At 42.6% G+C, this 17943-nt stretch overlaps 1 protein-coding gene across 1 annotated transcript in view; it reads left to right on the forward strand.

Moving 5' to 3' along the window:
• The window catches only part of vwde (von Willebrand factor D and EGF domains), a gene marked incomplete at both ends in the record, with an annotated part of 49081 nt that overhangs the window by 14232 nt on the left and 16906 nt on the right, over nucleotides 1-17943 (forward strand). Inside the window, 18 exons of the mRNA XM_080039664.1 lie at nucleotides 2068-2215; nucleotides 2972-3186; nucleotides 3811-3884; nucleotides 4855-5128; nucleotides 6047-6243; nucleotides 6803-7208; nucleotides 7607-7924; nucleotides 8324-8519; nucleotides 10545-10681; nucleotides 11208-11375; nucleotides 11918-12022; nucleotides 12724-12838; nucleotides 13276-13586; nucleotides 14628-14847; nucleotides 15295-15462; nucleotides 16038-16229; nucleotides 16842-17042; nucleotides 17729-17863. Coding sequence (XP_079895790.1) covers nucleotides 2068-2215; nucleotides 2972-3186; nucleotides 3811-3884; nucleotides 4855-5128; nucleotides 6047-6243; nucleotides 6803-7208; nucleotides 7607-7924; nucleotides 8324-8519; nucleotides 10545-10681; nucleotides 11208-11375; nucleotides 11918-12022; nucleotides 12724-12838; nucleotides 13276-13586; nucleotides 14628-14847; nucleotides 15295-15462; nucleotides 16038-16229; nucleotides 16842-17042; nucleotides 17729-17863 — 3580 coding nt within the window. The remainder of the gene's footprint in view (nucleotides 1-2067; nucleotides 2216-2971; nucleotides 3187-3810; nucleotides 3885-4854; nucleotides 5129-6046; nucleotides 6244-6802; nucleotides 7209-7606; nucleotides 7925-8323; nucleotides 8520-10544; nucleotides 10682-11207; nucleotides 11376-11917; nucleotides 12023-12723; nucleotides 12839-13275; nucleotides 13587-14627; nucleotides 14848-15294; nucleotides 15463-16037; nucleotides 16230-16841; nucleotides 17043-17728; nucleotides 17864-17943) is intronic.

The raw sequence follows: 17943 nt of genomic DNA on the forward strand, positions 1-17943 counted from the left end.
CCAAAAAATTCTTTCAACCCATTTTTCTCCCTGTGTGCTTCAGCTTGGCCCAGAGGCTATCAGTGTGTCAGAGGATGGGCGGCTGTGCGTGCGTGCGTGCGTGCGTGCGTCAGGGATGGAAATTAACACCCGCCACACGCCAAATGCGGGTAGATTTGCGTGCTGGCGTGTAAATTGTGTCACTTCACCCGCCACTGTGTCGGGTAATACTTTCCAGTCAGGTCCGATCTAATTTGCATATTTAATACATTCGTCATGAACATGATGACAGGGCGCTACACAGTTCAACAGTTTCTTTTTGCCTTTCTAGTCTAACTGAACTACGGCGCGATCCGCTCCGCTAGGAAATACTATCTGCGAGTTAACGTGTGGAGGCATAAGTCGACAAATCAATCGACTTACTTTGCCCCTTTTTTTCTTCCCACAGCAGAGGTTGAGGTGCTGAAAATAAAGTGAAAACTGCGCTTTTCCTTTAAGCAGCAGAGCTGCCGCCGTTGTTACAGTATTTGCATCAAAGCCCTAATGGTAATACAAATGAGATGCTTTATTTAAACGCTGTCCGTGCTTAGAGGTGATTTTAATTGTGTCGGCTGAAACAGAAACTAACGGAGGGATTCGGCTCACATACAGTCCCTTGAGTCGCGCAGTCAGTTTGCCGACATGGCTTTGTATTTAAGGCTCGAGACATACAATCAGATCGCATACAAACAGGGAAGCCTTTCCCATCGATATCGCTAACAGGGAGAATATCCCCGGTTATTATTTGAGCCTCAAACCACAGAGTTCTTCCCCGTGCGGTGGCTCGCGCACTCACTAGTGATCTCACGGTGAAACGCTGCTTTGCTCGGACGAAGGCATCGTGTGTTTCTAGATGATTTAACGTCATAGTCTCAGACGAGCGTTTAACATTATGAACATCTTTTGCACTGCACTGTTTTTTATCAACAGTGAAAAAATGGTCCCACACCGGACTCTTATGTGTAGCTGATTACTTCATGCACGCACCTTGCAGAAGTGACGCTCCTGCAGCGCGCTCACGACCAGACGTGACACGGTGACATCTCCCATTAATAAAACGGCATAACTCCCTGATTTTCAGATTTCTATTTTTAAATTCGACTTGAGCGCAAGTGGAAAACCGGTCAATGTGTCGACACATTCACATCCCTAATGCATATGGAGAAAGTGATAAACAATATCAACATTTCATATCATTAACTAAAAAGAAAAAATAAATCTAAAGGTAACTTCAATACTGTATTATAATTATTGACTAAATGATGAAAAAAAGGTGTCTGCAGGGCCAGTGAAAATATACAAGGGGCCAGTAAAACTCGGATCTATTGGCCAAGCGGGCCAGTTGGGAAAAAAAGTTGCATTGAACCCAGAGTATATATGGAGTTCAATTATACAATGTTTTGAAATAAAGATGGCGTGTATTGTGTATCATATATAGTAAGAGTGTACCATTTAATTTGCAACTCAGTTCCTTGGTAGCACCTACTTACAGTACAAATGACTTCTGATGGAAAACATTTGTATGAAAAACACTTTCATTAGCTATTCTTACTATTGTATTGTTTAACATTAACGCATATATTAAAAAAGATATTGCGTATAAAAAGTGGCTGGTAAAAAAGATGAGTGGCTGGTAGATTTTTAAATCTACCTGCCACAGTGGCTGGTAGGCAAAAAAGTTAATTTCCATCCCTGGCGTGCGTGTGCGTGTGTGCGTGTGTGTGTGTGTGTGTGTGTGTGTGTGTGTGTGTGTGTGTGTGTGTGTGTGTGTGTGTGTGTGTGTGTGTGTGTGTGTGTGTGTGTGTGTGTGTGCGTGCGGGCGGGCGGGCGGGCGGGCGGGCGGGGGTGGGTGGGTGGGTGGGTGGGTGTGTGGGTGTGTGTGTGTGTGTGCGTGCGTGTGGGTGTGTGTGGGTGTGTGTGTGCGTGTGTGTGTGTGTGCTCCCTTAACATATTTCAACTCCTCCTACTGAGAGCCATGTGGTTGTGAATACATTTGTGTGTACAGTTTACAATAGAAATGACCTGTGTGTTTCTCCCTGTGTGCTTCAGCTTGGCCCAGAGGCTATCAGTGTGTCAGAGGATGGACGGCCGTATGAGCTGGTGGTTGAGAGCACAGTTCCCATCCCGTGTCTGAAAGAATCGCCCTCTCCTACGGGCCAGTGTGCTCTGTCTCTACACATCACCACAAGCAGCCAAGGTAATGGAATGTTATTTTATTTAAACAGGGACAATGTACAAAAGAAACATTAACATTCCCTGGGTTCCGAATCGCATACTGTTTCTTTTTTCTATTCTACATTCTACATCCGACGATAAAATAATCTAGTTAGGATGTGTGTGTGTGTGTGTGTGTGTGTGTGTGTGTGTGTGTGTGTGTGTGTGTGTGTGTGTGTGTGTGTGTGTGTGTGTGTGTGTGTGTGTGTGTGTGTGTGTGTGTGTGTGTGTGTGTGTGTGTGTGTGTGTGTGTGTAGGACATCCGGGCACTTCTAACCATCCTAAATTTGGCCACAAGAATCAGGACATCCTAAATCTTTTTTCTACATACTATATAGTAGAAAGTATGCGATTCGGAACACAGGTCTTGTTTAGAGCAAGAAACTGAAACTATGGCTGCATTCCAAACCCTCACACTATCTACTATTTAGTATGGTAGAAAAAAATATTTAGGATGTCCCGATTCTTCTTGTGGCCAGATTTAGTATGATTTAGTATTAGAAATACCCAGACTTCTACTACTATTAAGCACTTTGAATGGCCTTGTGTCTGAATTGTGCTATATAAATAAACTTGCCTTGCCTTACTACATGCAGCCAAGATTTTTAGGATATATAAAAGCAGGAGGCAAGATCAAGGCGCAATGTTATGATGGAAAACAGGTTGTTTTTTTGTATTTTGAGTAGAATTTTTTATTATAATTTTTTTTAAACTAAATTTTTCTGTGGTTGTGTTCCAGATGAGGGTGCATTGGGAGCAGACTTGTCCCTGTCCTCCTGTGTGGTGTCTCTGTCCCGCGGGCCGTGTAGAGACGGGGTGTGTGCCCGCGCTCTCATCCACTACAGCCCCGTCACAGACTTTGTCAAAGACGGAAACAGGACGACCAAGATCTCTGTTAAATCCATCACTACGCAGAACTTTCTCTGGAACGGATACTCACCAGAACCCGTTGAGGTAGACAGATGAAATTGTCTTGGAGGAATGTTTATTTAGCTCTTGTAATATGCGTTTATGTGAGCAGGTTAACCCTCATTTTAATAGGTTTCTCTTATGATTTCTGCTTATTTTTAATTTTTTAATTTTTCATTTAACTTTTATTTATCCTCGAGAGACCAATTGAGGGGGTGACCCTCATTTACAATGACGTCGAGATCAAACAAATTCAAAGGAAAAACAACAATACATAAACAATATTCAATGCAAATACATCAAATACACAACAACAGGTGAAGAGAAAAACAATTGAAACATTTACACAGTGGTGAAGATTAAGTGGCAGCAATTAAAATGAAATAAGTGAAAGTACAATATAGCCTAATTAAAACAGTTACAGGTAGAGTTTGGCAGATTTAAGATAGTTTGTTTAAATTGGTTAAAGGATATGAAGTTATTTAGTTTAATTTCTTGCTGTAAGTTGTTCCAGGAGTCAGGGGACACTGAAGCTAATTGGCTATTTGGAAATGCTTTTAGGATTTGACCCTGTTGTTTTGTTAAACATTAAGTTGAGAACCACCTTTACATTTCTGTTATATGATCATTTATCGTTTGATTTTTTTAGATTTTGTATGATCTTTTCAGATAACAGTGCTGGACGTCCCCTCGGCCTACTGCTACTCCTTCACTGATCCTCACATCGTCACATTTGATGGCAGGTACTTCAGTTTCCTATTCAGTTCATTTAGGAAGCTTTATCTTTATACTTTATTGTTGTTTTACCTCGTTGCTGCTCTTCTATTTGCCTTGTACATTGTATATTCTGTATTGTTGCTGCTTTTTTTCTATGTTACTTGTATATATTGTATATTTTCATGTCTCTTTCTTGGCATTCAGTCTGTGGAAAACAAAGGAAGAATTTCATAGTGTGACTGAGAACATGTTTCTTATTGTGCATAATATGACAATACACACTTTGAATCTTGAATCTTGATCTGCATCATAAACTGTACTTTTTGCAGTTTAAAGGTGCAGTGTGTAATAGCAGAGTTTTTTGGTGTTATCTAGTGGTGAAAGTTCTAGATTTCAGTTAATTTTGGAAGCCTACTTCATATGCATCATAAACTGTTTTTTATTTAATTGCAGTTTAACAGATTGTACATGTGGAAATATGTGGCACATGTGTCACTGTATATATGAAATAATTTTTAAAAGCAGCTGGAAGATATATAGAAAGTCCTATGACTATTTGTCTTTGTTTATTTACAGGCACTAAGACTACTACCAAATCGGCACCTTAATTAATACACTAATTAAAACAGACTTATGAATATTATATTATATTATATCATTTCTACCAAGTCTGTTCTCAAAAAAGCCAATGACACTGTACCTTTAACATACAGACAGACAGACAGACAGACAGACAGACAGACAGACAGACAGACAGACAGACAGACAGACAGACAGACAGACAGACAGACAGACAGACAGATAGATAGATAGATAGATAGATAGATAGATAGATAGATAGATAGATAGATAGATAGATAGATAGATAGATAGATAGATAGATAGATAGATATTATATGTGGCAATATCTCACTGTAAATATGATAAAATGTATAAAAGGAGCTTGAAGACAAAGCTAACTTAATCTATGAATATTTTTCTCTGTTTATTTTACAGGCACTACGACAACTACCAAATCGGGACCTTCGTTCTGTATAAAAGCAGTATGTGGCCATTTGAGGTTCACGTCCGTCAGTGGGAGTGTGGCAGCGTGGAGCTCGCCGCGTCGTGTGTGTGTGGCTTCGTGGCGAGGGACGGAGGTGACGTCATTTCTTTCGACATGTGCAACGGAGAGATGGGTGAAACCAAACCTCACCTGTCCGTCAAGAACAGAGACCTGGGCAAGAGCGGGATACGCATCACAGAGTCCTACCAGGGACGCAAAGTCACCGTGAGTGTGTGTGTGTGTGTGTGTGGGGGGAGGGGTGTGTGTGTGTGTGTGTGTGTGTGTGTGTGCGTGCGTGCGTGCGTGTGTGTGTGTGTGTGTGCGTGCGTGCGTCTGTCTGTCTGTGTGCATTCAAGATATTTTATTTGACCTATTGATGTAACTATTCCAAAACAACCTTATTAATATGCACACAATGAATCAGTTTACATTATAAACTTGGAGGAGTTGATACTGTGTGTCTGTGTGTGTGTGTGTGTGTGTGTGTGTGTGTGTGTGTGTGTGTGTGTGTGTGTGTGTTTCTGTCTGTCTTGCTTTAATCTTTTTATTTTTACGTTTTAAGATTTCCTGACACAGACATCTTTGAAAACTGTAAGGCTGGTGCTTGAGTGTGTGTGTGTGTGTCTGTCTGTCTGTCTGTCTGTCTGTCTGTCTGTCTGTCTGTCTGTCTGTCTGTCTGTGTAGGTCTTTGTATGTCAATGTGTGTGTGTGCAGGGGGATGTTATGAGTGCAGAGGTTAGGGGAATAGGATGAGATATACTTGTGTTATACAGTATGAGGATGAATGATGATGATATCAATGTACAGATGTCTTGTGTGTGTGGGCGGGATGACCTGCAGTAAAGGTCCACGGGTCAGATTTGAACCCGTGACCACTGCAACTAACGCCGGAGCCGATATGGTACGCGCTCTATCCACTACACCACCGGAGCGTCCTATTCTTGCAATATAAATTTAATATATCAAGATTAAAATACATTAAGTATAGAATAGACATTAGAAAAGAACAGAAAAACATTAGAAAACATAATTTTTTAAATTAATAAAAATAAATTACTGGTTTAAAGGGAAAGCATGAAATAAAGTAAAATTACTATTAAAAAATTCTTGCAATGTAAGTTTAATTTATTCGTCTGGTTGCAGATGACCTTCTCGTCGGGAGCGTTTGTCCGTGCGGATGTGTCTGTGTGGGGCATGAGTCTGTCCCTGCGAGCCCCTGGGTCGGACTGGGGGCACACGGAGGGACTGTGTGGGACGTACGACGGACAGACAGAGAACGACCTCCACGCTCCAGGGGGCGCTGCACTGCACGATCTGCACGCCTTCATCTCTGAATGGAGGTGCGTTGTGTTTTTGTTTTTGTTTTTTTTAAGATATTTTTTGGGCATTTTTATGCTTTATTGATAGTGTAGGGACAGAGTTGAAATGGGACAGAGAGGGGAGTGACATGCAGAGAACGACCGCGGGTTGGAATCGAACCCGGGTCCGCTGCTGGCCGAGGCCCATGGGGGGACGCCCTACCAACTGAGCTTAGGGCGCCCCTATTAATCTATATGTTGATATAACATATTTCATATATGGCAGCAAGCTAGCTACTGTATGTAGGAAGAGGACATTAAGTTGTGCATCTTCAAGTTAAACCCTGTTAAACCCTTCACCCACATCTCCTCCTCTCTCTCTCTCTCTGTCTGTGTGTGTGTGTGTGTGTGTGTGTGTGTGTGTGTGTGTGTGTGTGTGTGTGTGTGTGTGTGTGTGTCTGTCTTTCTGTCTGTCTCTCTCTCTCTCTCTCTATCTCTCTCTCTGTCTGTCTCTCTCTCTCTCCCTCCCTCTCTCCCTCCCTCTCTCTCTCTCCCTCCCTCTCTCTCCCTCTCTCCCTCTCTCTCCCTCTCTACCTCCCAGACTCGCTCCAGGCAGCAGTTTGTTTGACACGGTCCCGTCCCACCTGAGCACGCTGTCCCCCCGTAGACACTGTGACTGTGGGTCCGAGCCGCGCGTCACCACCCCCCACTCTCGCTCCCAAAGAATCTCCTCCTCTTCCTCTTTCTCCTCTTCCTCTCACTCTACCTGCTCTCACCATGGCAACGTGCATCTCCCCGGTGTCATCCCCACTTTGGACGTTACCGCTGAGTATATCGGCTCGGTGGAACTCCTCAAAGCGGAAGGTAACGAAGGACAACCGCTGCCCCCAGGCAACTCCAGACAAAGTACCCAGGATCGAGGTAGCGACGCTGGGCTGCGCGAGAGGAGATTCCCCTTGCGGACCTCCAGAGATGGAGCCTCAACCTCAACATCAGCTCCAGCTCAGGTATAATTTTTATATCTTTTTGAATTTGTATCTTATTCTTAAAGGTGGAGTCAGTGATTCTGGAGAACGCTTGTTGTCAATATCTCTTTTACGATCTGCTGTCAATACTGTGTGCGCTGAAAAGAATCCAGTGTTAATACACAGCCTAGGCTCTGTAAACGGGTATTTAACAAAGAGTATGTAAACAAAGGGGGCCCACCGTAGCTTTACAACATAAGCATTTACTGAACCCAGGCCGTGTTTAAACATTTTTTTTGTGACGTTTCAGGTAGCGGATTGTTAGTTATTAGCTTTTTTTTTGTTTTGCTTCAAACTCAATATCCTTGTACTTTGTGATAATAAACACTTTCTCATTCTGATTCTGATTCTGTATTCTGATTCTGTATTCTGACCACCAGGGACTCAGAGGCAGCCGGCAGACCCACCGTTTCGTTCCCAACTCCCCTCACCAAAGCCTCAGTCAGTCCGATCTCGAGGGCTTCACGTACTTCTTCCCGGAGGACCACGAGGCAGTACTTCAACCCGACTCTTCTGCCCCAACTTGGCCCACACCTTCTGGGCTGAGCGAGCACCAAGCCAGGACCCACTGCCAGCTAGCTATAGCTAACTCAAGCATAGCCACAGGGTGCAAGCGCCTGTTAGCAGACACTATGGTTGTTAGCCGTGCGGTTGCTATGTGCGTCGCCGACCTACAGTTGAAAGACGAGCTGTCGTGGGTGTGTAATAATGATAAATATTGCATGATTGTATGTCTCCTGACTGAAATGTTAAAGACCTACTTCACCAGTGGAAATATGAAGGTGTATTGAACTCTGAGATCCTATGTAGTATAAATGTGCAAACATTTTAGAAATCGGTTCATCCTAGCCTGAGAAAAGGCAGAAAGAGTGTTTTATGGTCTCACTGTCTAACCCTACATTTTACTAGTGTGACATCACTCTTGTAAAAAATGTAGGGTTAGGATTAACAGGACAGCTGGGCCAAGGAAAGACTAAGGGAAGACTGAGGGAAGAGAAACCTCATTCATTATATTATAATAGTGATTTTATAATGATAGAACACCGGTTCCGTATGGGTGAAGTATTCCTTTAAGATCTTAATGTTTCTCCTAACAGGTGAATGGGACGTTACCGATGTTGGAGAATGAGTGTGAGAGGAGGATGATGGAGGAGAGAGGGAGAGAGGGAGAGTTCCCGGAGGCTGTGGCCGTGTTGAAGTGTCCCAACCTGTGCAACTGGAACGGCCAGTGTTCAGAGTGGGGCTGCGTCTGCTTCCCGGGGTTTGGATCATACGACTGCAGCGTCACGTCTGGTAACATACTGAACATACAATAACACACTGAACATACAATAACACACTGAACATACAATAACACACTGAACATACAATAACACACTGAACATACAATAACACACTGAACATACAATAACACACTGAACATACAATAACATACTGAACATACAATAACATACAGAACATACAATAACATACTGAACATACAATAACATACAGAACATACAATAACATACTGAACATACTCATTCTCAATTTTTAATTTTTTAAATCCCGTTAAAGGGTTTTTTTACTGGGAGTTTCTTCTCAGCCGAGCTAAGGGTGTAAGGGCAGAGGGTGTCATACTGAACATACACTGATGCACCATTTCTTCCCTCTCTTCAATTGTTATTGTATATTATTTTTAGGGCTGTCAAATTAACGCGTTCATTTCGATTAATTAATCACAGAAAAATGAACGCGATTAAAAAAATTAACGCAGATTAATCGCACTTCTATATTGCCCTTTGACCCGGTGCAAAAGAGGTGAGATGATAGCGGAGCTGCACCTGTATCTTGCTGACACGGCCCGCACGGGATTAAAGAGTAAAGAAAGAAGCAGGGGAAAGGGGCCGAGGGCAAATAAGCATGAAGGTAGGAATACGTCTTATGTTATTCTCCGCAGTGTCTGTGCATTATTGATTTAGTGGGTGCCTAATTAACAATGTAGGTTCAAAACAGTAGGCCTATCTCTCAATCTTCCTCGTGTCTCACTTTTGTTTGCTAGTTGCGATCGTCTCAACGGACACCCGCCCCCTCTCACTCTTCCTAGCATATGCCTGTCTTTTTTCCTCCTTTGTGTGTGTGTGTGTGTGTGTGTGTGTGTGTGTGTGTGTGCGTCATTTAGCCTGCTTGTTTTTTTTTTTTTTTTCTTTCGGTGCTAGTAGTTCCTAAATATATTTAATGTAGAAGCCTGGCTGAGGGAGGAGACAGAAGTTACGAGAGACGGAGAGAGAGAGAGAGAGAGAGAGAGAGAGAGACGAACGGTAGCCTATAGGCCTACAGTTGTTTATAAACATTAGATTAATTTTTTTAATCGCTTGACAGCCCTAATTATTATTTTTTTAATTTGTAAATTATATTGTAATGTTTTATTGTATACCTTTTCTTAGTGCTTTTGTTTTTCTTAATAGGTTAAGTGAGTGTTATACTGTACTTTGAGAGCAAAGGGTTAACCAAAGTCAAATTGACCTTGTTTACGCAAATCTTGCCAATAAAGCTGATTCAACATAACAGTAACATATTGAACATACACTGATATACAGGCGCACTAGTGGGGCGACTGTAGCTCAGGTGGTAGAGCGGGTCGGCTGATGATCAAAGGGTTGGCGGTTCGATCCCCGCCCTGCCACTTGTGTCATGGTTGTTGTGTCCTTGGGCAAGACACTTCACCCACCTTGCCTCGTGTGAATATGTATGACTGCTGTATGTTTGTGGTGGTCGGAGGGCCCGTAGACGCTGAATGTCAGACTGTGTGTGAATGAATTGAACCCGGAACCCTTTAACGCACTTTGAGTGCCCAGAAAAGCTCTATATAAATCCAATCCATTAGTGAATGATAATAATATCAATGTCTTATGTCTTATGCTGTCGCTCAGACCAGATTCCAGAGATCAGAGGGCTGGAGCAGGAGGGTGTGTGTGTGTGTGTGTGTGTGTGCGTGTGCGGTCTGTGATATACTTGTGTTAAACAGTATGCGGATGAATGATTATAATATCAATGTGTTATGCTGTTGCTCAGACCAGATCCCAGAGATCAGGGCGCTGGAGCAGGAAGGTGTGTGTGTGTGTGTGTCTGTCTGTCTGTCTGTCTGTCTGTCTGTCTGTCTGTCTGTCTGTCTGTCTGCCTGCCTGTCTGTCTGTCTGTCTGTCTGTCTGTCTGTCTGTCTGTCTGTCTGTCTGTCTGTCTGTCTGTCTGTCTGTCTGTCTGTCTGTCTGTCTGTCTGTCTGTGAGTGACTGATGATATCAATTAACAGATGTCTCATGTGTTGTGCTGTTGCTCAGACCAGATCCCAGAGATCAGGGGGCTGGATCAGGAGGGTCTGTGTGATGTGAGGCAGGGCGACTGCTCCACCGTCCCCGTCCACGGACACGGCTTCAAAGACTCCTACGAGCTCAAGTGTGAGTTTGTGAAAGAAAAGGTACTTTGTTTCTCTGCTTTCTGTTATGTTTCTGTTTCCACCTTTGTTCACATGATGATGGTTTTGAATATTTAAGCAATAGCTCACGACAGGCTGTGGAATGTGCTCATTATACCACAGTTAAGGGGCGTTGTTCGGCCCGACAGTTTTGCATATATCCATTTATTTACAAACTACCAGCGTTACTTCCTCAGTCGTGAAGTGATATGGAACTCTGCAAACTGATTGGACGTCATAGCAGTTATGTATACGCCCATTAATACAACAGTTAGGCACCAATCAGATCGCTTGATTTAAGCCACCCGTTTTATAAAATGTAATTATGCTGTAACTCAGAGTTGTCCATTTGTATATACAAGGTGGGTGAAGTGTCTTGCCCACGGACACAACAACCATGACACAAGTGGCAGGGCGGGGATCGAACCGCCAACCCTTCGATCATTGGCCGACCCGCTCTACCACCTGAGCCTTCATCTCCTTTCACTCATAACCTTCCACCTCCTCCCTCTCTGTGTCTCCTGCCCAGTTTTCTGATGGTGAGTGGATACTGGATGAGCCCCAGTTCGTCCTGGCCATCTTTCTGGATGTGACGTCTCTGGAGTGCCACCTCCCCCTAGAGGACGACCGCGGTACTGCAGCCATCGACACACTGGAGACCGTCATCAACAGACCGCTGGCTCGATGGCAGATCAAAGTTAGTCATCACTCTCCAACCATTTAACACTATGAAATATATAGAATTGAAGCTGTGAAATGTATGAATTTGTGTCATGTGAAAATTTAATAAATATGTGAACTACAAAAAATGCACACTGGTGAAAGGGCTGTAGCTTGACTATTTTTTTTTTAATAGGCTACTCTCTTTTTTTTTTTTTTTTTTTTTACAGAACACAAATACACAACCGAAAAAGTGAACACACAAACAAAAGACCAAACAAAATAAACAACTATATACATCGACTGTTCTTATTCATACTGGTATTCTCTCAGGTTTCTTTTTTCACATGCATTTTCAAGTGCATTACAATTAAAATGTATTATTATTATTATCTATTGTCAAGTATCCTGCTTGATGGAGACAGCAGAATTGACAATAAAAAACTTTGACTTTTTTTTGTAAAATGAAATGTGAGTGCCTACTACAGTAACCCTAGTGTCTCCAGTTGAGTTCATGTGTTGAATGCCTCTTCCCAGAGCTCCACAGTAACCACAGTAACAAGCTTCTGCTGATGGCAGGTTTCTAATGACGGCTACAGCTACAGCAACGCAAAGATCCTGACACTGTACGACGGAGCCTGTCAGCGCTGCAGCCTCCACTCTGAGGTCCTCTGCTCACTCAGGGTGAGATGACATGCTTCATGATATTACTTTAATGCATGGATCTCTAAGGCAGTTTTTACTCTTAGGCAAGGCAAGGTTTTTTTTAATGTAAATATTTTTATTTTTTAATTTGTTTTTGTTATTCTCGCTATTTTTGCTGAGAATTATTTGAGCCTATGTATGTGTGTTTGTTGTTAATATTCTGCTCACTCAGGGTGAGATGACATGCTTCATGATATATACTCAGCCTGCCCTGCACATCAAAATGCCTTAAAATGTACATCCATGGGGCGCCTTTAGCTCAGTTGGTAAGGCCCACCCCCCCCCCCCCATGGGCCTCAGCCAGCAGCGGACCCGGGTTCGATTCCAGCCTGCGGTCGTTCTCTGCATGTCACTCCCCTCTCTGCCCCATTTCAACTCTGTCTCTACACTATCAATAAAAGCATAAAAAAATATGTACATCCAGTTGACTGCATATTGCACATATTGTAAATTGTGTTAATTATTTTATTACACTTTTTACTTTCTATTCTATTTTATTAGATTAGTTTTATGTTGTTCCCTTTTTGCACTATTTAGTATTTAGAACTTATTTAATGTATATGTTGTTTATCCTTATCTTATTCTACTTTATTTTATTATTATAATTGTCAATGAATGAACAGACTGAACGAAAAACAAAATGGGTTCCATGAATGAAATGTATTGCCTTTGTTTCCCAGGAGAAAACGTGCCACATAGACGGCGTGTGTTACAGTGAGGGCGAGGCCAACCCCAGCAGCCCCTGCCTCACCTGTCGCCCGGACTCCTCCAAATACACCTGGTCCATAGCAGAGAGTATGTACGCTGAAATACGCGGTGTGTGTGTGTGTGTGTGTGTGTGTGTGTGCGTGTGTGCGTGTGTGTGTGTGTGTGTGTGTGTGTGTGTGCAGTATGCAGACAGTACTGTATGTACGCTGAAATGTCCAAGTTTCTCATCTGGTTTGTCTCACAGCTAATAATAATAATAATAATAATAATAATAATAATACATTTAAAAAAAAATAGCATACAAATCAAATGAAAATAAACAACAACAAAAAGAAAAACACACATGGGTCAGTTGTACAAGCTGTTGCCTTTCTGAACACTCAAGGTCACCGTACAATAAAAACAAAATGTATAAGACATAAAAATGTCAAAAATAATAACTAAAACTAGCCTTCCTTGTGTTTTACAACATAGAACGAGCCTAAACAATACATTAAACTACCCCTCCTTATGTTTTCCATCAGAGAATGAGCCTCCTGTCCCTGAGTCGTTACCTCTTCATCTCAAATCGTTCGACGGAGAGGATTTGATGTTCCAGTTGTCGGCCCGGGACCCAGAGGGCTCTGCTGTGCTCTACACCCTTCAGACGGGCCCTGAAGGAGCCTCTCTGTCCCCCTCCGGCCTGCTGCTGTGGAGGGCCAACGCTGGTGCTGCGGGGACACACACCTCCGCTCACGCTACTGACACACACACCTCCGCTCACGCTACAGACACACACACCTTCCACTACACCGTGGCAGACGACTGTCACGCTGAGACCAAGGCCTCCATACAGGTAAGGCTGGGTTTGGCTGTTAGGACCTCACCTGAAAAAGTCTAATGCTCATAGTTAGCTTATATAGGCTATATTTAATCAGGCTATATTGTACTTTCACTCATTTCGATTTAATTCTAGCCATTCTGCATATTTTCAACTTTCTAAATAATAAAGTTAGTTGTATTTGATGTATATTCTGTTTTTGTTGTTGTTTTTGCTTTGCATTTGTTTGACTCGAAATCATCGCAAATGAGGGTCACACCTCAACTGATCTCTCGAGTATAAATAATGGTTAAATTAAAAAATTAAAATTAAACATAGCTACAGACAGTACTATATAGTCAACAACAGCACTATATAGGCCTACTCATCATCACTATATTTATTCACTCTTTTGTTATATTTGCTTATCCTTGTCTTATCCTGGACTGTTGGACACCTTCACCTACACCGTTTGTGGTCCATTATGTTGATATGAATACACATTTACAACAGAGCAGGTTCATAATTGCACAGAATTGATAATTGTCTGTTGCTTCCTGCCATTAGAGGGCGATAATGATATGTAGTTCTCTGCTCATGTCAACTCTCTGTATCGCAGAGTAATTCTAGGCAGCTTCTGTGTTCTGTTTTCACACTGAAAAAGTGACAAAAGTAGGAATACTCAAATTTTTAAGAACCTTGTATGTAGCCCTTTGTTTCCCTTTTGTGTCTCAGGTGTTGCTCTCTTCACTTAGTTGGGACTTAAGAATGTCATTGCCAACGACTGCTGCTGTTAACACACTCACTCACTCACGCACACACACACTCTCACACACACACACACACACACACACACACACACACACACACACACACTCACTCACTCACTCACTCACTCACTCACTCACTCACTCACTCACTCACTCACTCACTCACTCACTCACTCACTCACTCACTCACTCACTCACACTCTCACACACACACACACACACGCACACACACACTGCTGCTCTAATTGTTAATGTGCATATGACAAATCCATCCTCTTCGATCTTAAATCTTGAATCTGTCCTCCAGGTGTCTGTTGTCCCCTGTGAGTGTCTGAATGGGGCGTCCTGTGTGAGCGACACTACCCTCCGTGCGGGCAGCGGTGGTTACCTGTGTGTGTGTCCCGAGGGCTTCAAAGGCCCACGGTGTGAGGTCAACCTGGACGACTGTAAACCCAACCCCTGCAGACTGGGACGCTGCATAGACGGGCCAAACTCCTTCTCCTGTGTCTGCCCACCGGGAATGACAGGTAAGAAGTGTGTGTGTGTGTGGGTGGGGGATTGGGGGGGGGGGGGGGGGTGTGTAGGTGTGTGTGTGTGTGTGTGTGTGTGTGTGTGTGTGTGTGTGTGTGTGTGTGTGTCTTCTCATGTATCTGCCCATCTGGAATGACAGGTAAGGGATGAATAACTGGGTTTTTTTTTAAAGGTGAAACCATAGATAGTATAAAACACTGCATGCTGGGGCGCTCCGGTGGCGTAGTGGATAGAGCATGTACCATATTGGCTCCGGCCTTCGTTGCAGTGGTCGCGGGTTCAAATCTGACCCGTGGACCTTTACTGCATGTCACCCCCCCCCCCCCCTTCTCTCTCTCTCTCTGTCTCCCCATTTCAACTCTGTACTGTCTAATAAAGCTTGAAAATGCCAAAAAATTATCTTAATAAAAATGTATAAAACCTGGTGTCTGATGTGTTTTCAGGCCGTACATGCAGAGAGGACATAGATGAGTGTGTCTCTCAGCCCTGTTTCACTGGAGTGGTCTGTGACAACACTCCCGGGTCCTTCAGCTGTGGAGTCTGCCCACAAGGATACACTGGTGACGGGATGACCTGCACACGTAAGTCTAAAAACCTATTTATTCAGGATGGCTTTTGATACACCGTAGCGTGACGACACTTTGCACTTTGATCTTGTCTTGTTTTGATCTTGTTTTGTTTTATTTTTTTTCTTGTTTGATTTTGTCATGTTTGATTGTATCTTATCGTGTCTTATCTTGCTCAATCCTGTAAAGCACTTTGGTACACCGAAAGGACTGTTGTAAAGGGCTGTATAAATAAAGTACATTTACATTTACATAAAGCACACGTAAGTCTAATACCGGTACATTAGGATTATTCTAAAGGAAAGGGATTGTTACATATTTTAAAGAACAATTCTCGGGGCGCTGCGGTGGCGTAGTGGATAGAGTGGTACCATATTGGCTCCAGCCTTCGTTGCTGTGGTCTTGTTTGCAAGATTAATTAGTTAATTAAGTTAATTAATTAAATATTAATTATTGAGCCGTTGAAAAGGGGATAGGAACATTGGTTTTGTTTATTGTTTTTTTTGTGCTTTTCATTTTGTTTTGTATTTTTGATATGTTTCATTTTTTAATTGATATTTCTGAAATAAATTCAAATTTAATTCAATTTAAAAAAGGTAACCATGTTTTTCTGTTCATAGAGTCAGAGACCACAGCAGACAAAGGGCCTGTGGTTTCCCTGAGGCCTAACCCCTCCAGCCCGTCCCCCTGCCTCAGCCTGCCCTGCCACCCCGGGGTTCAGTGCTTCGACAGCAGCCACGTCTCCGCCGGCTTCGTCTGCGGACCCTGTCCTACTGGTCTACAGGGAAACGGACGGACATGCACAGAGACGGGTAAAGGTTTGATTTTTTTTATGTGTAATGCACCTTCAGTTGACACTCCCAATTTCGTTAGGTGACTGTACAATGACAATAAAGGCTGTCTTGGGTATGACTGTGTGTGAATGAATGGAACCTGGATCCCTGTAAAGTTGACCAGTTTAAAACGTGGCTGAAGACTATTTATATATATATATGCTAATAGGGGAGAGTGGGGTGAGTTGTGCCACTATTTCTACGAACGTGAAGGGGTAGACATGGTGTGTTGCAATGTAGAACTTTCAACACTAGATGATTTCAAAATACTCCTTTTTAATACACTGTGCCTTTAAAATATATATACAGCTCTGGAAAAAATCAAGAGGCCACTCCAAATGTTCAGTGTCTCTTGTTTTACTATTTAGGCATATGTTTTAGTACAGGGGTGTCCAAACTGTTTTCACAAAATCTACGAAGGGCCGGGCTACTTTCCCCTCTTGTTAAATGCCACCCATTCATACACCCAAATCCGCGCCCCCAAAGAAATATTGGCAATCACTGTACTTGTGTTATTGAGTTGCACGTGTTGATCCCTGCGCTTGTGTTTATTTTTTTAAGTCATATCCTCTAACTCCCAGTGTTTTCCAGGTCAGGTGCCGGACGCTCATATTCACATCAGCCAATCAAATGCCAGCAGGGAGTCGACGCCCATTTCCTCCTCCTCTTCGTACCCACGACGACCAACAGACAGGCGGACCAAACCGGAAACCAATGTCTCCAAGAAGAACGTCATAGCAACGCCACAGAATCAAACGTCAACAAGAGTATACGCCCCGACAACACATGGGGGTAAATGATGAGATACGATAGCCTCTATTGTCATTGTACAGTCACCTATACCACGAAATTGGGAGTGCCAACTGAAGGTGCATCACACATTAAAACTTTTTTTTTAATTAATTTAAGTTAAAAAAAATGTAAAATAGTAAAAAAATTAAAATTAAAAACAGGAATTTAAAGGTGCAGTGTGTAATATGACATCATCAAGAAAGTTCTACAAAGTTCTAGAATGCAACACTCCCTGGGTAACCCCAACCCTTTCGAATAATAACAGAAGCTACAGTGGCCTTCAAGGACAAGAACAATTCAAAATTTTAAACAATGCACCTGATGACATTCCAACTATGACACTTTCAAGATGGCAGCACTAGGCCTTGGTCCAAAATATGCAGAAATATGGACATATATGAGACCCTTTCTAAGGGAAAAAATAATAATAAAAAAAAAAAATTCAGCTATTATGCACTAAATTAAATGTACTTATGGATATTATAATTACTTTCTACAAAATCTGCTAGGAAATAAAACCCAAAATTCTACACACTGCAGGTTTAAGTTAAAAAAAAATTGTAAAATAGTAAAAAAAAAATAATAATTAAAAAAAAATTAAAAACAGGAATTTCATAATTTCTTTACTTTATTTTTGCTGTTTTCTCTAAACTTTTTATTCCTCCATGTTATCCTCTCCTCTGCAGGTTGGCCGTCTGACTCAGTGACGTGTGCAGACGCTCCGTGTTTCCCCGGAGTTCCCTGTGAGCCCACAGTCAGCGGGTCGTTCCGGTGTGGTCGCTGTCCCTATGGTTACACTGGAGACGGGCTGCAATGTAAAGGTACAGAGGGGAGAAGTGGGTTTAACAACAAAATGTGCAAATTTGGCTCTATCTTACTAATTATGCCTAGCCTGGCACCG

The sequence above is a fragment of the Ammodytes marinus genome, assembly GCF_949987685.1.
Source record: "Ammodytes marinus genome assembly, chromosome: 13".
NCBI classification, from domain to species: Eukaryota; Metazoa; Chordata; class Actinopteri; order Uranoscopiformes; family Ammodytidae; genus Ammodytes; species Ammodytes marinus.